The 26,264-nt window shown below is 47.4% G+C and overlaps 3 protein-coding genes and 1 pseudogene across 8 annotated transcripts in view; 2 read left to right on the top strand and 2 right to left on the bottom strand.

Annotated features, from left to right (window-relative positions):
* LOC119462459 (intraflagellar transport protein 88 homolog) overlaps nucleotides 1-16,677 on the bottom strand; it is a 73,394-nt pseudogene extending 56,717 nt beyond the window's left edge.
* LOC119461742 (NADH dehydrogenase [ubiquinone] 1 alpha subcomplex assembly factor 4) overlaps nucleotides 1-22,385 on the top strand; it is a 158,528-nt gene extending 136,143 nt beyond the window's left edge. The window contains exon 4 of one of the 3 annotated variants that reach the window (XR_007468270.1): nucleotides 21,854-22,385. The gene's annotated coding sequence lies outside the window, so the exon portion shown is untranslated. The other 2 variants (XR_007468271.1, XR_007468269.1) reach the window with 2 other exon arrangements.
* Nucleotides 1-26,264, bottom strand: part of LOC119461739 (polycomb protein eed) — a 208,630-nt gene that overhangs the window by 124,203 nt on the left and 58,163 nt on the right. The window lies entirely within an intron of this gene.
* On the top strand, nucleotides 17,028-21,212 carry LOC119461740 (NADH dehydrogenase [ubiquinone] 1 alpha subcomplex assembly factor 4). The gene is made up of 3 exons (XM_037723116.2): nucleotides 17,028-17,276; nucleotides 17,859-17,944; nucleotides 20,706-21,212. The coding sequence occupies exons 1-3, from the start codon at nucleotides 17,126-17,128 to the stop codon at nucleotides 21,132-21,134; spliced, it is 666 nt and encodes a 221-aa protein (XP_037579044.1). The 5' UTR covers nucleotides 17,028-17,125; the 3' UTR covers nucleotides 21,135-21,212.

Genomic DNA, 26,264 nt, shown 5'->3' with positions numbered 1-26,264 from the left:
TAAGTAACTACTAAGCAACTACTAACTCGTCTGGCCCTGGCCTATTATGATGTGATTGTAACAGTCTTATGCAAAATTGAGATAAACTGTAGTGTTGTTCATTATGTTGGACTAACGGTTATATGCGTCGTCGATCATACATATGTACAGACAGTAGGCTTTAGATATTTGTGCACAAAGCTTTGATTAGTTAGCCAAATACATAGGCGCTCACCGGCGCCACATGTGCTCCGCCACACGCTCTTTCCTGTCCTGACTTTTTTCCGTCCTTGGTTGCGTCTAAACACTACGGAATAAGATGAACCAACTAGCCCAGCAACAAGTCCTGATATGCTCCCTCAAACTAGGCCTATAAATACTTGTGAAGCTGCTCTTTCAGTAAGTGTTGCCTAGCACCTTGGCCGTTCTGTATGTGTGTCCTTGTTTGTCGTTGCTTGTTGGAGATATGTAGTACATTCTTACCCGGAGCCTTCATGTCCTTGGTAAACATTACGTATATGTATGTTATACCATCTGTAATGAAGAAGAAGAGCACGCGGACAAGGCCAGCCAGATCGACTGTTCAATGCCTGCAGTGCAACCAGTAGGCCAGCCGGATCGCCAGTGCTTAGCACGAGTGGGAGCCGTTCGTGCAATCAGCTGTTCCTGCTCTGCGTCACCTGCCTTTTCGATTACGAACAGACGCTACCATCTGAACTGTTCAGTACACCCCTTTACAATTGGTGGAGGTGCTGGGTATTTAAGAACATTTACACCCTGTAACTCCGGTCTCGGACTCTGCCTTCCGTCATGCCTGACTCTCCCCAGCCGACGTCGCCGCCACCCCTCCGTTGCCTGCTCTGGCACTCTCCCGCTCCGCCATCCCGCGGTTTTCAGCGGTACGGATGAGCAAGACGTCAATGACTGGTTGTCTACCTACGAACGGGTGAGCTTGCACAATCGTTGGGACGATACCGCCAAGTTAAATGCCGTCATCTTCGACCTTGCGGGAGTGGCTCACCTGTGGTTTAAAAATCACGAAGCCGACTTTCGGTCCTGGTCCGCGTTCAAGACCAATTTCGCTGAAGTGTTCGGTCGCCCCGCCGTCCACAAGTTGCGCGCCGAGCAGCGGTTACGAGAGCGAGCGCAACAACCCGGTGAAACATTCACCTGTTATATCGAAGAGGTTCTCGACCTATGCAAACGTGTGGATGCTTCTATGCCCGAAAATGACAAATTGAAACACATTTTGAAGGGCATCGCCGATGACATCTTCTAAATGCTGATCGCCAAGAGTCCGCGTACCGTAGCAGGCTCATAAACTTGTGCCAAAGCTACGACGAGTTGAGGAGGCAGGGCGATTTGACCAGGCGCCCTTCAGTGGCTGACGAGACCCTCTCTTCCGTGACAGTATTCTCTGATCGTTCCCCCCTGCTCACACAAATCCAAGCTTTCGTGCGGGAGGAAGTTGCACGACAGCTTTCTCTACTACCCTTCGCTGAGCTACCCCAACAGCAGCCGCTACCGCTAACACCTGCTGGCAAACGATGAATTATTGTAGCGGTTGATCACCTTACACGCTATGCCGAAACCGCCGCTCTACCTGCAGCAACCGCCAGTGACGTTGCATCCTTTCTGCTCCATCGTTTCATTCTTCGTCATGGCCCGCCTCGGGAAGTGCTGAGCGATAGAGGCCGCGTGTTTTTGTCGCAGGTGGTTGAAGCTCTGCTTGCTCAATGCCGCATAGTTCACCGGACCACTATGGCGTACCATCCTCAAACTAACGGGCTTACGGAGCGTTTCAATCGAACCCTTGGTGATATGCTCGCCATGTACGTTTCATCTGAGCATACATACTGGGACATCATCCTCCCATTTGCCAAGTACGCATACAATACGGCTACCCAAAGTACTACGGGATTTTCCCCGTACTTCCTCTTCTATGGTCGCGATCCTTCCCATACCATCGATACGGTTTTGCCTTATACACCAGACGCGTCAGAGTGTGCTCCCGTATCAGCCGTCGCCCGATACGCCGAGGAATGCTGTCAATTAGACCGTCATTTCACCTCCGACGACCAACAACGACAAAAAGACAACCGCGATGGCGACGCTACGAATCCGAACTTCACTCCCGGCACACTTGTCTTGGTGTCCGTGCCTTATACCACGCCTGGACTTTCGACAAAGCTTCTCTCGAAGTATGATGGACCATACCGCATCGTCGAACGCACCTCTCCGGTCAACTATGTCATAGAGCCGCTTACACCGACATCCGACAAGCGCCGCCGTGGACAGTATATTGTCCACGTTCACCGCCTGAAACCATTCTATGAACCGCTCGTCTCCACGTCGTAAGTCGCCAGGATGGCTCCGCTTTTGTACCGGGGGTAATTGTAATGAAGAAGAAGACCACACGGACAAGGCCAGCTAGATCGACTGTTCAATGCCTGCAGTGCAACCAGTAGGCCAGCCGGATTGCCAGTGCTTAGCACGAGTGGGAGCCGTTCGTGCAACCAGCTGTTCCTGCTCTGCGTCACCTGCCTTTTCGATTACGAACAGACGCTACAATCTGAACTGTTCAGTACACCCCTTTACACATCAAATATTGCCTTAATATATAGCGATAGAACGCGGTTCGTTTTTATGTATATTTATTATTTTACTTTCTTATGCTTTTACAATACCATCGATTCATATGACAATGCAAGCGGCATTTATAAATCGAATAGGCCTCATTGTATTGTTTGTAATCATATTTCAGTTGCGTTAGTAACTGCACCACCGAGGTAGTATTTAGTTACTACTAAGTTAGTGCTTTTTTCTAGCTTCAGCAGGTAGTGAAAAGTACTAACCGTCACTTTACTACCTGCACTTACTAAGAAGGTAGTGCTTTTTGGGACTAGTAACGTGTTAGCATTTACTTAGTGAATATGACGACTTTTTTTTTAAGAGTGTAGGCCGCTACACCACATTGGCGACGAGGATGGGATCGTTCAATTTTTTTTCCTGAAGGCGTTATCTCCCCTATAGCGCCGCCGGCCACGTCATGAGTTTTTCCGGCGTCGCTCCACCGCCACCGTTTCTGCCTGCGCAGGGCCGCCCACCGGTTCCGTGGCCGCAACGGTTTCGCATGTTTGAGACATTTCTTCTGGAATCCGGAGCAGATGACTTTCCACCCGAACGACACAAAGTCCTCCTGTTACACAGCCTGGGAATTGAAGGTCAGCGTATTTTCTTCGCTCTGCCATCCCACGTCTCCGAACCCACCCCGCCGGTTTCCACGACAACTTCTGATGAGGCCAAACAGTCGCCCACTGCCCCATCGTCATACGACCAAGCCGTCGCTACGTTAACGCAGCATTTTGCCTCGACAGATAATGTCGTCGTGGAACGCCATTGCTTCCGCCGCCGAACCCAGCAACCAGGCGAGTCCATACAAGAGTAAGTCGGTGCTTTACGAGAGCTTGTTGCTTCGTGTTCTTCCGTCGCCCTTGACGACTCCCTCCGCGACCAGTTCTTAGAAGGCATCACGTCACAAAACGTTCGTGAACGGCTGCTTCTAGAAGGTTCATCGCTTCCCTTTTCGCGCGCCGTGCTTCTGGCACAGCAGCTGGAGCAGGCCGCTCAGCAAGTTCGCGAGCTTGCTCCCGGGCAGGTTCTGCAGGTAACTTCACGAGGCGTTCGGCGTTCAGGGGATACAACGCGGCCGCGCTTGTCTCCCCGTCGGTCTGCTTCCCCTGGGCGCTCCCGCGACTCCAACAAGGCCCCACCGCACTGTTTTTGTTGCGGTTCCCGCCCACCGTGTCTCGTCATCCTCCTAGCTGTCCAGCACAAGGTCAGCGCTGTTTTCACTGCGGTCGCCTTGGGCACTTCCGCTCAGTCTGTAACAAGCGACAGCGTCAGTCCACCGTTGCCGTCCATAAAGTCGACTGCCAGTACTCGTCCGATGATGCTGAAAGGGCGGTCTTACCATGGTCGGTCCTGCACGAACCGGCATTTTCGTTGACGTTTTCGTCGCCGGCAAGTCCTTGAAGTTTCTTGTCGACTCTGGATCGTCTGTTTCCCTCCTGGAAGAGAACCTTTTCCAGCGGTATTTTGTTGACGAGTCACTTCTTTCCGCTCTGCGAGTGAAGCTTCTCGATTATTCAAAGCGCTGCATTCACGTACATGGTTGCTTGTTCAAGGAAGCCACGTTCAAGGGACGCACGGCGTACCTCCTGTTCTACGTTGTGCCGAATGGCACATCCATTCTCGGAATTCATGCAATCAAGGCTTTGGGCGTGCACATTGAAGAGTCGTCTCTGCATTGCTTCGAGACATCGACCATGCCAGCGACAGTCGAAGCGCCGAGCTCTCAGGCCAGCGCCAAGTTTCACCTCCGAACCCTCTTCCGAAGACCTTATCTAGTGATTTCGGCTCCCTCTTCGCACCAGGCCTTGGTCTCGCCAAGGGTTTCGTTCATCGAATCAAGATCCGACTCGCGGTACCTCCTGTGGCATCGAAACTTCGGCGCCTCCCTCTGACACTCCTACCTCAAGTTTCGGAAGAGCTCCATTGGTTGGAAGAACTGGATGTCATCGAGCGCGTTAATGCCTCGGAATGGGTGTCCCTCATCGTCGTGGTAAGGAAGAAGGACGGTGGCATTCGACTCTGTGCTGACCTCAGGGGACCTAACAAAGCAGTCATCGCCGACAGCTTTCCGCTTCCTCACACTGAAGTGCTCCTGAACAGCCTCGTCGGTGCCACTATCTTCTCCGAGCTGGATCTTGCATCCGCCTACCACCAGGTTCTGCTACATCTCGAGAGCCGAGACTTGACTGCATTCGTGACTCATGACGGACTGTTCCATTTCAAGCGGGTATGCTTTGGTCTGGCGTCTGCCCCCGCAGCCTCTCAGCAGTTGATGTCACAGATTCTCAAAGGGTGCTCCGGCGTTCTATTCTACATTGACGATACCATTGTATTCGGCAAAACCGAACAAGAGCACCTAACGAACTTGGCCGCTGTTCTCCACCGCATCAAGTCAGTTAGACTTAAGTTCAATCACAAGTGCCACTTTTGCATCGAAGAATTCTCTTTCTTGGGTCACCGTGTCACTGCCCAGGACATCTCACCGCTGCCAGAGAAAGTGTATTCTATCGAGTACACTCCCGCCCCCACTGATGCCGCTGGTTTGCGATCATTTATCGGCCTAGTCGAGTATTACGCGAAGTTTGTTCCCTGCCTTGCTGGAGTTGTGGATCCGATGCGCGCACTGCTCCGCTAGAATCAACCCTTCATCTGGAGTGATGCCGTCGACGCTAGTTTTCAGAAGGTCAGGTCCCTGTTGTCATCCAGCAAAGTACTTCAGATGTTTCATCCCACTCTTCCGGTCATCGTCTCCACGGATACTTCTGACTGCGGCCTTGGCGCCGTTGTCCAACAAATGGATGGATACCAGCTACGCACAGTCGCCTTCGCATCTCCCATACTCTCCCCAACAGAGAGGAAGTATGCAGCTGCTGAACGAGAAGCCCTCGCATGTGTCTGGGCCTGCGAGCGTTGGCACACATACCTCTGGGGACGGCGCTTCACACTTCGTACGGACCACCAAGCCTTGGTCTCCCTTCTGTCGTCTCAAGGCTCAGGAAGACGCCCCCTTCGCATCGCACGCTGGTCAGACGTCTTCTGCGCTACAATCATGTGGTGGAATACCGCAAGGGGTCAGAGGATCAAGTCGCGGATGCACTGTTCCGTCTTCCAGTGTCTGTTTCGCAGGAAGATGCTTCGTTCAATGAAGAGGTCGTGTCTCTCATTCCTTCACTTTGTCTCACTAAAGAACAGTTCCAGCAGTTCCTGCGTGAGGATGCAACCTTGAAGCAAGTCAAGGCTTACGTCGCATCATCATGGCCTCCCCACAAGTCCATCCCGAGTGAACTTCAGCCATTCTTCACCGTGCGCGAAGAACTGTCTGTGGTTGATGACCTGCTTTTGCGTGGAGAACGGCTCGTAGTTCCTCCTGCCCTTACCCCACAGGTCATTTCCACCGCGCACGAAGCCCACCCTGGGACAGTTCGCACCAAGGCGCGACTACGAGAGCGTTTTTGGTGGCCTGGCATGGACAAGCAAGTGGAAATTGCCATCCACAACTGCACAGTCTGCCAGGCTGTAGACAAGAGTGCCAAGGCTGCAGTAACTCCGCTGCAACCTGTGCCCCTGCCAGAGCGTCCATGGCAGAAGGTCGCCATCGACATTGTCGGTCCCATGGAAAGAGCACCGCACGATTGCAGGTTCGCTATCACCCTCGTAGACTACTTCTCCAAGCGGCCTGAAGTACAGTTTTGCAGCGAGGTGTCGACGCGCACAGTGACGACCTTTCTGCTCTCAGCATTTTCTCGAGAGGGCTACCCCGACGAGATTGTGTGCGGCAACGGCCCTCAGTTTTGTCCCCGAGAATTCAACCAGTTCCTGAAGGATCGTGCCATTCGCATCTCGCACTCTTCGGTGTACTACCCCGAGACGAATGGACTTGTAGAACGATTCAGCCGTGTTTTCAAGAACTTCGTGCAGACAGCTTTGCTGGAACATTGGTCAACATTGCTGGAACAGTGGTCAGCTTTGCTGACCACTTCGCCCAGCGGTCATTGAATACCTTGGAATCTACCGGTGCACACCACATGCGACCACGGGAGTCGCCCCAGCTTTGTTGCTGCATAGAAGGCTGCCGAGAACACGTCTGGACGTCGTTGGGCACCCGTCGCCTACCTTCTTCAAGGACCCAGCTACCGAGCTCCGTCAACTGCGTCATCGGGTGAAGCATAAGCAACAGAGCAGCAAGAAGCGGAAAGATGTTCGTCGAGCCGCAAAGAAGACCAACATCGTAGTTGGTGATTTCGTGCGGGTGAGGAAGCCCTCCGTCACCTTCAAGGGAGAATCCTTGTTTGGCAGTCCCCGCAAAGTGCTGGGATATAGCGCGGACCGTCCTCTTTCCGCCTCGATGATGGCAGGACCTGGAATGCATCCAAGCTTGCCAAAGTCCCTTCGGGTCCCCGTACTCTGCTTTCAGAGGAGACCTGGAACACACCGAGGTTCCCGTCCCGAGGGAACCCTGAGCTACCAGCTGCTCCTGAGGCATTTCAAGCGGCAGCTGTGTCTCTGACTGCTCCTGTGGCCCCCCGGGCTGCTCTCGACCCTGTAGACACGCCTGAGCCACAAGCAAGTGCGCCTCTCCCTGCTGATGTCGCTACTCCCAACCTGGGCCCCCCTGAACCGCAACCGGGTCTATAGCTCCTGTTCGCGTCCAACCGCCACGGGCAAGACAACCTCCGAAACGTTACGGCGACTATGTTTGACAACTCTATTATTCTTTTGTTTTTCTCGTATAGCCTATGTTTTGAACATTTTCTACAGATAATTTTGGGGGGAGGGAATGGAGTTTTCAAGTGTTTCATGTAGAATTGTAGTTGCTGTGATTGATCGGTCAGTTTCTTTTTATTGCCTTATGTTTCTGTTATGAGAGCGAGTTGTTAATGTACAAAGTACCGTGTAGTACTAACCCACGTACAACTTACTAAAACATTGAAAGGGTAAGGGGGGGGGAGGGTATGTTGTGTCGTTGGTTTTGGTTTCGGTTTATTGTCTGAAAACCCTGTGAACGTCTGTGGCGCTGTTGTTCCTATGTATATATTTGGGTGTCAGAAAATAAACGGGCATCATTCGTTGGGTTACGGCTGGTTGGATTTCTTCTTCATCGGCCCGTAGGCCGCGACACCACAAGTGTCCATATAATTGCTATCGCAATAAAATGGAGAAAGCGGGTAGGCCAAGGTCTGCTTAAATACCGAAAGGGCAGCAGTTGTACTTTGATGCAGTTTTTGTACTTACGCCTGTACTAGTGCTCGGCATGCCAGCGTGAAAACCGGAACTGGTCTGAAAGAAGAAAAGGAAAGAAATTATTTGTACGCGACAGTTTCTGTCGAGTACTACATCGCAAAAATTAAATGTGAAAAAAAATAAAGGACCAAATTTTTTTTAAAGCCTTTGATTCTTGATAAAAAATGACCTTATTTTGTTTATGCTAAAAAGCAGTTCTTTTTTTTTTACACAGTTTGTTCCTATATGGTACGTACAGTACGAATGTTGTCATCAATACTGGGGAGAAATGATTTTTGTTCGTTTTTTTTTGTTAGTATCCTCAATTAACCCTTCTGTGCAGCCTCACCACCCATGCATGTAAATGTAGGAACTTCGATTTCATACGCACGAGCCAATTAGTCTTAAATTTTTCAAAATGCTATAGTTGCTCTCTGGGCCTACCATCATACCTGCATGCCACTCAGAGCATGGCTACACATACTGGTAGAGCTGGTACTTGGATGTGTCTTGTCACCAGCTGTGTCTTGCCACTGTTACAACCGCATCCCAGCATTTCAATCTTTCGTACTTCTTGAAAGCTGCAGTCATGGGGACAGTAAAAGTAACTGCCACAAGAGTGTAAATTACGTGGCATTTTTTTTTTGTAATATGAAAGGAAAAGCCACCAGCAGGAACCTTTAGTGACACTACATAAAAAGTTAGAAATAAGAACTTGATGAAAACAGAACAGTTACAGGCCACTAATATTGCTATACTTTTCGGGTTTGTTCCAGGAGCGGACAACGCGCGGCAAACCCCGCTGATCAGCCGCCGGAAGACAGCGACAGAAGCTTAGGCTTGCGCCACTCGCGGCAGCAGCTCGCATCCCCATAAGTGAAGGCAACTTTGTACTTTTGTCTTAAAAAGCAGGCAATAAACTGTGGCAAATGTTACACTAAACACGTGGACTCCAACATGCGATCCTTCTGCAAATTTTCGGTAAGAACAGTGCAGCGGTGAGCGCTAAGAGTGGAACGCGATAGCATTCAAAGATCCCTGACTTCTTCTCACGCTTCCCGACAACTGCAGCTTATGTAACCGTAATGTTTACCGGGAAACGCTCGCAGCGAACGCAATTGCACGAAGACGACCTTCTTGGTAGAAACTTGGCCTCTTGTGTGGGCCGATCCCCGAGGTAGTGCACAGCCACGCCATAAAAATTACACCATTTCCAGCTTTATGCGAATGTTTCGCACTATCATTATTTCAGTCTGGGAAAATTTAACATAAAAGGTATGCACTGTCGGCGTTTTGTTACATGACATTTGTTTGTGGGCTATGATTCTCAAAATTCCAAGCAATAACTTTTTTCAAGAATGTAAGACAAGGTATGAGCAATTTTAGTGATATAATGGTGTGTCAATATAACCCGCATATACCGCATGTAATATATCAAGGCGTGGTATATACATATACCTAAATATATCCGGAAATTTTATTTAGACAACGGCGTCGACGCCGACACCAGATTTTCTGCGACACGGGGCCCATAACGCTATCGCGTTAATGTGCACCACCGTGTATGTTGCCGAAAGCACACATGGTGTCAAAGGCGTAGAAAGACAAGAATAATATGGGAACGACAACGGATATCTACCAGGACGTTGCAAATAAATGCAAACAGAAAGTGAACGAAATTAAATTTCTAATAGGAAGTTTTCGATTTTGAGTATACGCAAAGTTAGGGGACGCAAACCGCCGGGCTGACAAAAGAACCCCAAAGGAGTACAAAAGAACGCACGCTGGGCGTGGCGCTTTATTTGTAGCACGCAAATGACCCTTTGTACCCATACCCGTTCGCGTACGCAAAACTTAAAACTCCCCAATAAAGTCGAAAGGAGAACTGTATGTGCAGGGACCCGCATATATCGCTTAAAATGTTCGAAAAACGATTTTGTGGTTACCGCTGCACTGCTCATGCTCAAATTTCGCAGAAAGATAGCACGTTGAAGTCTATACCTCGTTCAGTGTAGCACTTGGCACAGTTAATATAGTGACCCGTAAAAGATCGAGGGATTCTGGGATGCACCGTCTGCTCGCTGTTTCCGGTTCGAGGAAGCGCAGCCAACGCGACCGCTTCGCCATTGAAGCCTATTGATGCGCTTGCATTCCAGCTTTGTCACACACGAAGATTACCCGGTTGCAGGCGCCTAGCAAAACCGTGGTCGGATGTTCAGCCGTTGGCTGCCCAAATTCAAGCGTTAAAGGTAAACTCATGTAACTACTGCCTTGCAGCATCCCTTGCTGAGTCAGCTGTGCACAAGCATCACAGGCGTGGCTGCCACTTCCAAAACTGAGCCATTCGTGAACAAAAAGAAAATTAACGTACAGTGCCACTTATCAGGCGGCGATGAGCTGTGTAAGGGCCTACACGGAATGATTCCCCAAGATATTTCTTTCTCTGTCATTGACTCAAACAACAATAACTATTACAGTACTCGCATGCATATATATAGGTATTATGAAACATGGTTTTACGACGCAAATTTAAACGGGTCACAGCGAGATACATATATAATACTCGTAACCAATTAGCCCACCTTAGTTCCTTGAACACAGATGGAGGTAATGCGCAGCCGTAATATGTCGGCGATACGGCCATTTCCCCATCTTGTGGATCAGCCTGAACTTCCTGATCCACAAGCCTGAAGCAGCTTGTGGATCAGCCCACACGAGTAACAGCTACTTCTAGCACACTTCCTGGCCCTTTTTTTTTTTTTTTCAGAAAAAATTATTGACTTAAGCTATGACATGTCGTATTTCCCTGGAATATCAAATCACGACATTGTCTTTTTTACTGGCCATATGCGGGTCTTGCGATCTAAAAGCGAAAAAGTAATTAAAACGTTTCCCGACTTTAATTGTGCTCAAGACGAGAATATACTTGACCTTCTGGAACAAGACTTCGAAATTTTTGAGCATAAGCATGCTTCCGGAAGTTCGACAATAGATGACTTGTGGATCCATTTCCGGAATACTGTGAATAAATGCATTAGCAAATATGTTCCCACTAGACAAACAGAAAAAAAAACGCAACCGTCAGAATCCTTGGATCTCGCGTGAGATAATACAATTAAAACGCCGTGTCAAACGCCTATCACGCACGGCCACTAACCGAGGTGCGATTTCACTGCAGCTGCTGCGCGAGGAATTGCGCACAAAAATAAAGCTGTCAAAGTTCAACTTTTTTAATGTCAAAATGCACAACTTTCTTATGAACGACCCGAAAAAGTTCTGGTTGCGTACCTTACGAGGAAAAACGATACTATTAGCAAATTGAAACTTGACGACGCAATCACGAATGATAGCAACCGTATAGCCAATGCATTCAATGACTACTTTTCGTCTGTGTTTCTTAGCGCCACAACTCAGCCTACATCTTTTCAGAAAACGAGTTTTGCTATCCCGGATTTAGACATAAACGAAAGGGGCATTTTTTCGGCTCTACTTGAATTAGACACCAAGAAAGCTATTGGTCCGGATGGCATACCAAACGTATTTCTGCGTAGATATGCTGAATGGTGTGCGAAGTATCTGCATATAATTTTCAAAGAAAGCTTAAGGAAAGCGGAAATACCTTTGGAATGGAAAACAGCGAAAGTGGTGCCAATTTATAAATCGGGTGACAAACTCAAAGTAATCAACTATAGACCGGTCTCACTGCTGTGCAGTTGCAGCAAAGTCTTAGAGCACTTCGTTTTCAAGCACCTTTCTTCCTTCTTAGAGGACAACAACTTTTTTTCAAGCACTCTGCATGGGTTTCGGCGCGGCTTATCAACTACGACACAACTCATTCACACCACAAATGATCTATATGGTAATACTAGACAAGGGTGGACAAGTCGATATGATTTTCCTTGACTTTGAGAAAGCTTTCGACCGCGTGTCGCACGCCCATTTAATGTTCAAGGTTCGATGCATTCTAGACAACCATCAAATTGTACAGTGGCTCGACACGTACCTTACACAGCGCAAGCAATTTGTTCATATAGGCAACTGAAACTCAGAATTAGTATCCGTTCTCTCAGGCGTTCCCCAGGGATCGGTGCTGGGGCCACTACTTTTCTTAATTTATATCAACGATTTACAAATTAACTCTCCAGTGCGTTGTCGTTTATTTGCCGACGATTGTGTTGTATATACGCAAATTGAGTCAGAAGAAGACCAAGAAATACTAAACAACTTCCTTACTGCAATTAACAACTGGTGCTTAATCTGTCAAATGCGACTAAACGTTTCCAAATGTGTTCAGATGAGAGTTACACGCAAAAAGTGTCCGCTCGTCCGAACCTATAGCATCAACAATGTTCCACTAATTGCGGTAGACCAATTTAAATATTTAGGATTTTACATAAACTCTACGCTAACCTGGAACAGTCATGTGAAATACGTAGTTTCATTGGCTTTGAAGAAACTTTACATGCTAAAGAATCGTCTAACACATTACACTTCCAAAACTAAGCTTGTGGCATACACGACATTAGTTAGACCGTTATTGGAATACGCAGACGTTGTTTGGGATCCGCACACCAAAGCTGATATAAATTGCATTGAACGTGTCCAGAAAAAAGCGCTACGATTCATCTTCAACGCTTATGGCAGGCATGTTTCGGTTACTAACCTTAGGCAATTAAGCGGTCTTCCTACTTTAGAATCACGCAGGAAACTACACCGACTGCAAATGCTCTTTAATATTGCAAATGGTAGAACAAAGATGGAATTCATAAGTTACATGCAGTATAATAGCGCAAGGCCAACGAGATGGAAACACAGCAAAACGATGCCACGAGTGAAAACAAACGCTTATCGTTTTTCCTTCTTTCCTCGAACCATAGCCGAATGGAACGCGCTTCCATGTGACGTAGTTAGTTCATCATCAGCCGATGCCTTCACATCTGCCGTACAACCTTACTTGTAATATTTATTGACAGTGATCATGATTTTTAAGAGCGAAGCTCCTTATAGCGGCACCCGTTCCGTCCCCGTCGTAGTAGTAGTAGTGTGTAACCAGTCTGAGAAAAATGAGAAAAAAAAATTCCGAAGTTGTGTCCGTAGCGCGGAATCGAACCAGGGACCCCTCGCTTCCGAGCACGCGGCGTTAGCCCACTACGCCACGAAGCGCACATAGACACACGCACCACGATGGCAATAAATACCCAACATTAACGAAAGGCCGCGTTTCTAGCGCGTTTCTAACGTGTTTGTGCTAGCGCGTTACGGCCCGTGTAAGACGCTGTGGCCTCTCCGCCTTACCTTCAACGCGTTTCGAACGCGCTGCCCAAAGCGGTGGCAAGTCAAGTTCAAGTCGAGGAGCGTTTATGAATACGGGGGGTATACTCTCTCAGCAGTCATGTGATGGCGTCGGCAAACGCGGTGCACGTTCCGGCATGTGTAAACGGCTGCGTAAGACGCTGTGGCCGCTCCCCCTTACTAGAGAGTACTGCACGTTTCTAACGCGTTTGTGCTAGCATCCCCTTAAGCGGGAGATCCGATGATTCCCTCCGGAGCTTCGCCCACTCATCATCATTGACCCCGTGGATATGCTGTGATTTTTTTTTCCTTGCAAGAGCCTGCATCGTAAGCAAGCCACTATTTCCCACTCCTTATAGACACTTCTGTTACCTATCCAGATTGCTTGCGTTCGCGGAAAGGTTCCGTAAATTTCACCCTGCACCGATATATCAGTTTTTGAACAGCCATTGTTTGTTTGCCTTTCCCGTATGTTTGCTTTAGATGATTTCAATTAACATCCGGAGTCTTGTTTGTTATCTTCATCCTGAAATATCTCTTCCGCGTAATGGCTTATGCCTACAGATAAACGTTGTGGTGTTTTTCTTTCAGCGCTATTGTGCCGCGGTATTGTCGCTGAAAAGGGGGAAGGGGAGGGAAAAAAACTACCATTTCGTGAGAGTACGAGTTAAGTGCAGTACTAAAGATTCTGTACTTTTTTTCTTTTCTTTCTTGTACTCGCCTCTAGTTGTCATTTAGCCATAGATGCTTTTTGAGTATTTTCATACAATACTATTGTTGTTATCAATCTTGTTGACTTGAATGATTCTTGTGCATATTTATTCTTTATGAAATCAATGTACCCACTCCTGCCATGGCTTCCAAAAGGCAGCCGGCAGTATCTGACAAATAAATAAATGAATCTTGCTGACAAAAAAAGCGAGAACTTTTAACTACGTACCACTTGAAATGAACCACGAGTTTCGACCAAGAAATGCCGTTGACAGCGCAGTTTTCAAACATTTTCGGCACTTTATTTTCTAATTACGCTAGCTGCGTCATTATACTGACGATATAGTTGCATCGACGATCACAGGGCAGTATTTGCCAGGCTACTATAGCCATCGCCTCAGCACCCGATTTTCTAAGTAATGCTTCTATACGCTTGATAAATTATCGGATAAAGGTAGCTTTTTTCATTTGTCTGACTGACCCGCAGGCAGAGCAGTCAGTGACGATGCGTCCAAGCAGCGTAGAGCTAAACCTGGCAAAAAAAAAAAAAAAAGGCTGCCGAAATGAAAACCAGAGTTGGTTTATGAATGAAAGCGTATCCTTACATTTCATAGCTCGCCATCGTCGCTCCCAGAGTGAACTGAAACTTAGAAATCAGCTGCAAGGATGGTACGACACTGCTGGTCGACAAAGCGGACGGAGAGCTTCACACGACTGACAGGTGAAACCGCGTAGAAAAACACGTGCGCCGGGCATGCCGCCGCGTCATCCGTCTAACCGAAAGCTGCTAGCAGACGGCGCGCCCCACAATTCCCTGCGATTGCTCGTTTTACGGGTCACCTATTGCCTGGTTCTTTAAAAACATACAAAATTGCCGTGGTTTATGGGGATGCAAGCTGCTGCCGCCACGACGAAATTATAAACTGGTGTCGCCGCCGTCCGGTAGCTGCAGAAAGCAGCCATTCAGGGAGGGTTGCCGCGCGTTCCTGAACAGCGGGCAACACGCGGCATCCCTCCTTGAACGGCTGCTTTCGGCAGTTGCCGGGAGGCGGCGACACAAGTTTATACTTGCGCTGTCACGGCAGCAGCTCGCATCCCCATAAATGAAAGCCCTCTTGCATTTCAGAACGCAGCTCTTAGGCGCCTGTAGGCTGTTCCTGTGGCGAGCGTCGGCGTCGTGCCACGTAACCGAGCGAACGAGCACAGCGAAAGATGAGGGTGAACGCGGAGCGCAGCGGGCGATGAAAGGCGAGAGCGAAGAGAGCGCGAGGAGAAAAGCGAAGGAGGAGGGTATGGCAAAAGCGTGAGAAGAAAAGTGTAGTGCCGTGCAAGATGGACTATGGCGACGATGGCTACGAGATGGCGCCTAAGTAGCGCACGTCGTTAGGGTGCCTCGATTCGTTCGCTCGCCTCTGCTCCGTTCGCCCCCGGGGGCGCGCGCATCGAGGCACTCTACGTGCTCTACGCGTCGTCTGTTTATCAAAGCACTGCATGAGCAGAGGTCTGTCTGCGGCGCAGCTGCTGTGAATCGCGCCCACGTGTCAGCCACATGCTGCCTCTCGCGATCTCTCGATTAGCAAGGCGGTCGCGCCACACTTAGCTCGGCTTGGAACGTGCCGCAAGAGACAGACTGTCCGCGCCAGGCAATATATCGCGAAATTAAAACACGTACACGCTAAAATTTCACATTGGGAGTATCGTAATCATCGGTTAATTTTTGTTCTTTCTTAAAAACCGAGCAATTAACCATGCCAAATGTTACACTGAACGACGTAGACTCCAAAATGCCATATTTCTGCGAAATTTGGACAATAACAGTGCAGCGGTAAGCGCAAAATCATTTTTCGAACATGTTAAGCGACATATGCATTTCCCTGCACATAGGCATGCCGCAGCCACAGTGACATCAATTCAATTCAATTTATTTTGCGAGAGATGCATACAAAAACGGGTGACAAAAGCATCTGGGCCCTTAGCAATTTGCTAGTTCGGGCCCATGCAATAAGTACACAAAATCAAAGCACCCAGGCGCCAGTAATAAAACATGAATATAATAAATGTTTGAACTTTTACATGCATAAAATATGGGTTACATGAAAATAATAAAATAAAATGAAAGATAGATTACATGTAAATAACAGTCAATAGAAATAATCATAATCATATAAGTGACCAATAAATAAAATATCAAACCGGATCGGTGTTCCCCCCCTTTTTTTTTCAACATAAGGGCATAAGGAATAAAGGGCATAACCTGTAGTTCGTGAAACAGTGGTGCAGTATGGTCTCTGCAGTTTGAAAAGGTTAAAATGCGCAGGGCACGTTTTTTGCAAAGTGATGAGTGGTGCTAGATACGAAGAATACGTATATCCCCATGATTCTACACAGTACGTATGTAAGATGACAATGAAAAATTGTAAAGTATAACATTCTCAGTGTACTTAGAGGAAAGTGCTGACGTGCCTGATTGAGCACAAAGCATGGATGTGTTAGTTTCTTGCTGACGTTACTGATATGCTCCTTAAAGTGCAATGGCTCAGGAATCTAGCGTGATGCCAAGGTATCGGCATGCGTCCACATGGTCATTCCAGTGACATCTTACCGGAGGTCTTCGACCGTAGCTGGTTCTAGCACCATTCTGGATCCCTTCGTCTCGCGTAAGGCCCTGAAAACGAATGGAACAAACAAAAAATTAAATATAGGTAACATTATGAGCTGCTGTGAACGTGACTGCGTCGAACTTACGTCAATGTCTAAAGAAGGATCGAACTCGTTGTAGCCTGAATATAGGTCGTCGTCGTCCGACGGCACCAAATGCACTCTTTCCATGGTAACAGCCATCTCTGTGTCGGTTAATTCGCGCCTACTGCAGAAATGATGACCGAGACCGCAGAACGCTCAGAAATGCGCGACAATCCTGAGGAACGTCTGCTGCATGTGTTGTTGCTTGGCGTTGCCTAGCGACGCTGCCTAGCCTCCTTGCTAAGCGACGGCCAAGTAGAAACTCAATGGCGTGTGAGTACCAGAGATGTAAACGGTAGAGTTGTTTCGAACTTCATAATAAGGCGACGAAGTTCTAAATGTGTCAAATATCAAGGTCTGCGGTTGTCGAAGGTAGATGACGTCATCACAGCCATACTACGCAATTGTTTTTTTTCAGGCCGCATCAATCCGATTCAATCCAGATAGGCATGGCTTTGGCTTTTTGTTGCAGTCTGCAATGAATGCCATGTGGTTGCATAGACTCAGATCAACGAGCAGCTTATCTTGCTCGTTTTAGGTATTTATCATGGGAAACCGGCTGGCGGCCTTCGTTAGCAAGCCCATCAGGGATTTTAATATCGAAAACCGCGTAGACAAGGTTATCACCGTCGGAAAACCCAAGGCGGCGCCTCGCCATCCGAGCGACGCCAAGCACGAACCGGAGACGGCGCTTACCGGTAGGAACCTATTTCACCGTGATGATGGTCGCGTTACGCTACCCTTGTGTTTCTAGGCCGCAGATCCAGGAAGGAGAGCTTAATTTAGTTAAGTCGTCGTGGCTTTCTTGAGTCCTGACTGCTTTTTTGTGACGTTGACCTTCAAATGAACTACGAGCTTTGCGCGAATTTATGCATTTCGCACGGTGTATATCGCTTTCTCGCTGCCATTGAATGAATGAGCGTGACTAAACGAAAGACACTTTTCCGTCACTTGGAATTAGTTCTGCACAGTGACCTGCACTTCTACACCAACGTATTTTTAAAGCCATAATTTTAGAGCTTACGGCTGCATTGTTCTCAATCAAGCTCCGCAGAAAAATTGCATGTTTTGGACTGCATTCTTCGCCGAACACATGGCATAATATTTTTGCCTGTTTCTTTCATGAAAATGTGCTTTTGTTCGAAGGGGGCGGGTAAATATTAAAAGAGAAGCGCGATCACGCTGCGAAAATCGAGCAAGAACGAAGCAGTGGTACGCGTAATTTTTTTTTTAAGTTTGTCTGCATGTCGCATAATGTGTCCTTGTTTTGATTCCCACAGACGCGAGCAAGGTGCTAGAAAAACGGGAGGACCTTTTGGAGCGTTTGAAAAGCGTGAAGGTGGTCTCGTCAGATCGGGACTCGCAGGTATGATTCCTTTTGCCGGTAATTCCTTCTCACAGTGACATGTTTGCTCGGAAGTGTCATCGTGCTACAAATAGCCTTGCTAAAAAGATCGTTCATCCTCTGCCGATTATGTGTCCACTGCAAAACGAAGTCCTCTTCTAGCGATCTCCAATGTGCGCCAGCTGATTTCCGCCAGCTGACTTCATCCCATGCAAGCAAATTTCGTAATTTCACCGCACCGTCTATAAGTTCTCGGCTGACCTACACTGTATTCCCCTTTCTTCGACACACATTAGCAACAGTAACGCTAATAGCCCTTGAGCCTGGCGTTGGTCATAATTTTTATGTTATCGTCAGCAACGGTGTATTTACGCCCACTACAAGGGTCTCTTGTTGTAGCAATCTCGAATTACTAGGCGTGTCCAAATAACGAAATCTTCTGATCTAATTAAATAGAAAATTTGAAGAATGAAACCTTCCAATATTGAAACACCGCAAACGCAAATCACCAGATGTACATAAAGTGCTGTGACTATTGAAGGAGCAAAGTTTATGCTACACTACCACACGTCATTTTAAATGATGAAGTTGTGGCAAGTTTGACCAATTGCTTTGCACAAATCGTGAAAGTAAATTGCTAAACTGTCTACAGGCAAGGCATCTTTATTGAATGACTGGAAATTATTGATCAGTAGATAGCTACTCCATGCGTTTGCTCGGCAACGGGCACCTACGTGCATCTGCTGTGCCTACCCTGTCGCAGAATCCTTCGGGACCACATGAATATGTGGTCCAAGAAGGATGTGCATGTGTGGTCCAAGAAAGACGCGTCTTTCTCCCTGTAAGTGTTGCTATCCCTTATATTCAAGCATAAATGAATATTGGACAACTTCGAACAGTGAATCATTGAACTGAATCGCAAATACTATTTAATTAGTATTAGAAGTTTCATGTAATAGCACATCCCTACAAATTACCTGTCTCACATCAGCCGACTATCTCGCGGCTGCAAATTTTTGAACCCAGCTGTCACTGCACCTCTCTCTTTGCTGACCTTGAGTGCATTTCCGTTTCCTTGGCAGCTCATTCTGTTATTGTTATAGAATTCTTGTTAGCCGTCCTGAATAACTTTCCTTAGTTGACGTCTTTTACCTAAGGAAAACATTCAATCACTTCAGACTGGTAAAGCATTTCTTCAAAACTATTTTTTGTTGAGTTCACTGTATAGGTTGATTATTAGTAGAGAAAATGACGTCAAAGCTAAGTTTCTTTTCTTTTTTTTTTTTAATTTGCACCAATGCAAACGGAATGCCTATATGTCTAGGGTTGCAAATAGGGTGTAACTAGGGTTGCAACTGCCCTGTGTTTAGTGGGACATTCCCGACTTTTGAGTAAATGTCTAAAGTTTGTACTTGACTCATTTGGGACGGCCAAATGTCCCAACTTTTTCTTCTTTCCACTGAATAACTGTCAACAAGATTTCCCTTTTATAAAGCCTTAAAGCTTGGTTGCACATTGTTCTCTTTTGTCATCTGTTGCATTGTCATAAAAGCAGTATTGCTTTTTGTTAAGGTGCTAGTTCTTTTGTAGACTCGAACCATGCACAGTAGCTCTATCTGCACTGGTAGCCATGTTAGCCAGGCAACTACTGCACTTTTCTTGTTATAAATCGCGATATGGTAGAACTAGAAAAAATTTTAGAACTTTGTTGTAAATACAGATGGGCGGCTCCTGACACTGACAGGGTTAACCCCCACCTCCGTCCTAACTTCATCCGCTGGAGAGTTAGCAACCCTAGGTTTAATGTCATAAATTTAAATTTTGCATTTGTGCTGTTGTGGTGTAATAGAAGTTCTTGAAACTCGTTAAGTTCAGTCTTTGCCTCCTCTAGAGTACAATGTACAGAGATCAACACACTTCTCCAGAATGCGCGAACCATGTTCTCAGGACTGCGCTGGCAAATGTGAAAGTGACATGTGGCACGAAATTGGCTGTATGTGAGGTTGCCTGACTACATTTACAGTTTTCATTGATTTCTCGCTAGCTGCTGATCGGCTTAAGGTTTAGTGGCTGCTTTGGCCCTCAGAAGTGTGTTCTAGACAAGTGTGTTGACCTCTGTATTCAATCTTTACCAATAAGAAGTTAACTGGACCCAACCAGATGCAGTCAAAATTCATGACATCATGGCAAGCTAGTGCGGGAACTTACAAGGCGGCAGCGCCGTGAGTCTTTTGTTCTTGCATCTTTTCTGAATTACGGAGCCTTTTCTCATGATACGAGTGCTCTTTTGGATTTGTAGAGTGGTAATTAACTAATACAGCCGTAATTCTTTTTCACTTTGTCGTCCCTTTAACCTCAGCTAGTTTGGGTTCTAGATTGGTGTTCATGCTTTTAGCATCGCAAGGTACAGAAACTGCCACAGACGAGGCTGGACAAGTGCCTCGTCCCTTGTGTCAGTTTTGCCTTTTGTGGTTCTGAGAACATGAACATCGACTGGCGCTGTTCTATGGCGATAACTTTTAGGGATACTTTCACTTTCGTGGGATTTTGCATGATCAGTGCCAGATACATCAGCATCTATGGGCGACGGCATTTTTAGCACACTTTCAGGAAAGCTGTCACCCATAGAGATCAATGCATCTGGCGCTGGTCACGGAAAATCTCTCGAAAGTGAAAGTATCCCTAGCAGTGATCTCCCGCGAATATTGGCTCTGCCTTGTCACAATCCTTCACCCATATTCGTTCTCTTTCTGTTATGTTTTATTTCTTCTTCTCTGGTCAGGTGCAACAAAGTGCGCCACCCGGGTCGGGTCGGCCACTGCCACAGAGCCGAGCAGTGCCGCAGCAGCACAAGTACGGCTTCTTCGAGCCGAGCGTGGTTCCACGGGGACGACTGACGCTGCGTCAGGCTACGCAGCTGCTGGCCGACGTGAAGAATGACCCGGACACATTCACTCCCGTGGCCTTGGCTGCGCAGTACAGCCTCGACGAAAAGGATGTGCACAACGTGCTGCGCTACTTCAGTGTCTTCCGCATGCACTCAGTGCAGCCTGCCAAGCTCGGCGACCTGACCGCCATCGACACCATGAAAGACGCGCTACTTCCGACTAAGCAAGACCCAGCGGACAGCAAGGATGAGGAGAAGATTGTGAAAGAAAGTGAACAGACAGTTGGTGCACAAGACAGTAGGACACCTGGCACTAAGAAGTGATAGGTGGAGCTGAAACAGAAGTTGAATGTAGGACATGGTGAATGTGTGTGCATACGAATGGTGTGGCAAGGGGAGGCGCGAGTGGAACGTGCAGAATGTGAACAATGCAACAACTGTAGAATCGGCAGGCCAGGCTTGTGAAATGTGAACATCCAAGACCGGCACAAGAACTAACAGAACCGCTTAGGTGACGAGCAGTGCAAAGTGAATGATAATGAAAGAATGCTTCTAAGCTGGAAGATGTATCGAGGGTCCTGTCTCCGCATCTGTGCACTGGAAGTGTTGTAGATAGCTAGAACTTGGTAACTATTGTCAACCATTGTAGTTGATGGTAGCCAGCAGATGTGGCCCACTAAGTCCAGCGCGACAAAGAATAGCGAAATCTTCTGATCTGGCAACTGGCTGGCCTCAAGAACGTGTTTGTACTCTTTGTTCTTGACAGGCACATCTGCAGCTGTCAAACATTCTGTGGCACCACGCAGCAAAGTTACGAGCGGGTAAATGCACTTCAAGAAACATAAACCATCGAAGGGACGAGACAGACATAGCGCATACTTTCAACTGGTTCATCTGCATGTGCAAAAAGTGCACCTGCACTGCCCAATTTGATAGCTCTACTGTGCTAGCTTGCAGTTGCAATCAATGGGCAAGGCTTATTATCCAAAGATGATATTGGAATAAAAAGGACGATGGGGGGGGGGGGGGGGGGGGGTATCAAGGTAGCATCCATGACATTCATATAAAGGAGCTTTGCTTTTTGGATGCCACATGATTCAGTCATATTGTATGTGCATACATATTTGATGACAGCGTTCCAAATAAACCAGTTGAAAGTATGTGATACGAGTGTATTATCCTTTTTTTCGCCCGTGTCTGTCAACAGCATTTATATGCTCGTAATGCTCAACCAACGTACCGAACTAGCTGTATTGATTACCAGAGTTGTTTGGCCATTTGAGTAAGGGCTAGTGCCCTTCATGCTGTCAACATGAGCCAAACCTTAGCGGTGACAATGTTAGGCAGTACTTTGTACTACTAGTATATACCAAGTGTGAACACTCTTCATGCTGACTTCTAGGCTTGTAAAAAAAAGAAAGCTCGTAGCACTCTTGCATATCACTTGTACACTAACTGGAACTGGGTAAGAGCACAAGAAAAACAGGTGACCACATTGAAGTATATTAAATGGGGCAAACAAACAATATCAGCTCCCCTACAACAGCCGCATTTACAGTGAAATAAAATTGCACCCACTGGTCATTTATGTGTCAATAGGGTGTGAATCTGGGGATTACAATCAACCTCTCTATATGGCTTTCGTAGATTATGAAAAGGCATTTGATCCAGCAGAGATACCAACAGTCACAGAGGCATTGCGTAATCAAGGTGTACCAGAGGCATACGTAAGTATCTTGGCAAATATCTACAAAGATTCCACCATAGGTCGGCAGTGTGTGAGAATACTCGCACTCACTCACCGTAATTTTTTCCATGCCCCGCACTCACTCACGTTCACTCACCTCCACTCAAACTCGCAGCACTCGCTTCCACTCACACTCGCTGGCGCTCACTCGCACTCGCCTGCACTCAACACTCACTGGCACTCACTTCCACTCTCACTCGCACTTGCCTGCACTCACTTCCACTCACACTCACTGGCGCTCACTCGCCTCCACTCACACTCACTGGCACTCACTTCCACTCACACTCACTGGTGCTCACTCGCACTCGCCTCCACTCACACTCACCTGCACTCACACTCACTGGCACTCACTTCCACTCACACTCACTGGCACTCTCACACTTACCCCTTTGAAATGAGTGCGAGTGTGAGTGAGTGCACTCATGAGTCACTGTGCCGATCTATACCGCTCGCAATTCGTGTATATTAATAACGAAGCTTCCAATTTAGCACCTGTTGCATTGGGAGTGCGCCAAGGCAGTGTTTTGGACCCAGTTTTATATTTAATATACATAAGAGATTTGCCTTCCCGATTACATGGTAACATCCGTCTATTCGCTGACTATTGTATTTCGTACCGCGAAATTAATCACAGTGATAATCACCATATACAAAATTCTGCCTTTTCTTGGTGTCAGGAGTGGCAGATGACTCTAAATGCTCAAAAATCTGTAACGCTAACAGTAAGAAAGAAACGGACATCTGAGTTTACTTACATTATTAATGACATGCCTCTCACTTGTGCATTTCAGCGTAAATATTTAGGTGTAACTTTAAGATACGCTCTCTGATGGGAAAGCCATGTTTACAAAATAACCTTAAGTGGAAATCAATGTACATGCTGAGCACTGAAGCGATTCTTCTTTCTGAGAAGACACCTTCGTCTTGCGCCCCCAGATAAAATTTTCTGGCCTACAAAATGCTTGTTTGAACAGTGCTGGAGCATGCCAATATATTTTTGGTTTCCGTACACAAAGGAACTCATTGCAAGAATGGAAGGGGTGCAGAGGAAGTTAATAAGGTTCCGTTTTAATAAGTACAACTTAACGGATTCATTGACTGAATTATTAAACAGAGTTGGTTTATTAACACTGCAAAGTAGAGAAAAACTAGCATGACTAAAGTTTTCGTTTCAATTTATTCATGGTGACATAAACATTGACGTCAGCCCCAACAGCCCCTCTCTCTGTCGATCTCTCTGTCATTGACATAAGACGTGTGCATGCTTGCCGCCCATGCTCGCTAAGCTCCCCTTCGGTCGGATTGAGCCAAGAGAGCGGGAAATAGAGGGAGAGATTGACTGTCCGTATACTTAGTCAACCAATTAAAGCCAAAACAAACACAAAAGAGAGAACAAAGCGGTATCTATCACTGCCTCTTTGCTTTTTCTCTATGTATGCGAGCGTGCGTGTCTGTTACTCTGTGCTAACTTGGCTAGTCCCTCTTCCGCTCTGCCTGTTTATATAAGGAGCCTGTACGTGTACGCTTAAGAGGGAAGCAGGAAGAAAATGAGAAGCCATTCCACCCTCTGAAGGCAGATGACCAGCGAAGATGTAGCAAATCACACGGTATTAAGCGTCTTCACTCAGTGGAAGTCATGGCAAAATTTGCCGGTCATGATTTGGATATGTCTTCCATCAGTGCTCCAGCGCATACATATTCCCTGGCGTATTAAAGAAAATGTCGCAGTTTCGCCCGAAAGGCGAAGCTTCGATTGCGATAGCAAATTAGTAAAGAGCTATTCGAAGCAAGGATAGTAGTTTAATGGGCTGTATAAACTTGTAAACATTCGCATACTAACTAAATAGACAAGCACAGTGTCAAGTGCGCACAGGTAAACATGAACGCATCTCGCTCGATGACCACGGAAACTCGCTGTCAGAACCCTGGAGTAAGGAGGCGCAGCTATGGCCGCGAGCGAATTGACCTTCGTGCCGACTCTCACTTCAAAGCGAACTAAACGTCGAAAACACAGCGCATACAAAGTTACCGGCTCTAGTTGAACATTGTTCACGTCGCAAATCGCTTTTAAGAGGAGGCCCGCGCGGGCGCGCACTTTTTCCACGTCACAGGTCGATTTCGAGATACGACACCCACGCAGCCGCCACCGGAGCGAGACGACCCTCCCCCCCCCCCCCCCCCCCCCGTGCCTGACGCGCGACAGAAGCAGCGCGCTTCCGCCCCGCCTTTTCCCTCGCGCGCGCGAGATTGAGCAGCAAGTGTCGGCTGACCCTCGCAAGCTTTCACTTGCGCAGACGATTTTACCGTGTTTGAACTTTATACGGAACCTAACAACAACATCCACGACCACGGCAGAAGTTCGCTTGGAGTGTCCATATAATTGCTATCGCAATATATCCGCTCATTTCATTATACATCGTCTCACTCTTGCCTGAACCTTGGATTATTACGAATCTTAGTGAGTGGTTTCTATCTTGGCAGTGCACAATCTGCTAGCGCGATAAGTCTTCACCGCGAGTGAGCTTGTACACACAATGTGCCTACATTTTCTACAAGCAAGGTGAACCAATATCACCTCTGCTTATCGTTCAAGCACTCGCCACGTTCACACTCACTTCCACTCACAAGCACTCACTCATGTTCACACTCGCCTCTATACACCCAGAAGTACTCGCCACATTCACACTCACAGCACTCAGTCATGTTCACACTCAGCTCCACTCACACAGCACTCAGTCACGTTCACACTCAGCTCCACTAACACAGCACTCAGTCATGTTCACACTCATCTCCACTCACACTCACAGGCACTCACCACGTTCAGACTCACTGGCACTCACCTCCACTCACACTCACTGGCGCTCACCTCCACTCACGCTCACTGGCACTCACTCACACTCACCTGCACTCACACTCACCAACACTCACCTCTACTCACCGGCACTCACTCTCACTCACTTCCACTCACAGTCACTGGCACTCACTCGCTCTCGCACTCACCTCCACTCACCTGCACTCACACTCACTGGCACTCACGGGCACTCACTTGCACTCGCCTGCACTCACACTCACTCACGCTCGCACTCACCTGCACTGACACTCACTGGCACTCGCTCGCACTCACGCCTTTGAAATGAGTGCGAGTGAGTGTGTGAGTGCACTCATGAGTGAGTGCGCCGACCTATGGATTCCACAGCTACCTTGGTTCTCCACAAGAAAAGTAGAAAGTTACCCATCAAGAAAGGGGTCAGGCAAGGAGCCACAATCTCTCCAATGCTACTCACTGCATGCTTAGAAGTATTCAAGCTCTTAGACTGGGAAGGCTTAGGAGTGAGGATCAACGGCGAATATCTTGCCAACCTTTGGTTTGCAGATGACATTGTTCTGTTCAGCAACAATGGGGACTGATTACAACAAATGATTGAGGACCTTATAACCGAGAAAGTGTAAGAGTGGGGTTGAAGATTAATATTACGAAGACAAACGTAACGTTCAATAGCCTGGCAAAGGAACAAGAATTCAGGATCGCCAGTCAACCTCCAGAGTCTGTAAAGCAGTACGTTTATCCAGGTCAATTACTCACAGGGGACCTTGATCATGAGAAAGAAATTTACAGAAGAATAAAATTCAGTTGGAGTGCATACGGCAGGCATTGCCAAATCCTGACTGGGAGCTCACCACTGTCATTGAAAAGAACAGTGTACAAT

This window comes from Dermacentor silvarum, chromosome 8 (assembly GCF_013339745.2).
Source record: "Dermacentor silvarum isolate Dsil-2018 chromosome 8, BIME_Dsil_1.4, whole genome shotgun sequence".
NCBI lineage: Eukaryota > Metazoa > Arthropoda > Arachnida > Ixodida > Ixodidae > Dermacentor > Dermacentor silvarum.
The sequence above is the reverse complement of the archived record's forward strand: the minus strand, read 5'-3'. Positions and strand labels throughout refer to the sequence as shown.

Bases quoted from the DNA above. Each gene is read 5' to 3' on its own strand.
- LOC119461740 (XM_037723116.2), top strand. From the start codon at position 17,126: ATGGGAAACCGGCTGGCGGCCTTCGTTAGCAAGCCCATCAGGGATTTT. The intron at 17,277-17,858 runs GTAGGAACCTAT...TGATTCCCACAG, and splicing joins ACCGGAGACGGCGCTTACCG to ACGCGAGCAAGGTGCTAGAA. The intron at 17,945-20,705 runs GTATGATTCCTT...TTCTCTGGTCAG, and splicing joins CGTCAGATCGGGACTCGCAG to GTGCAACAAAGTGCGCCACC.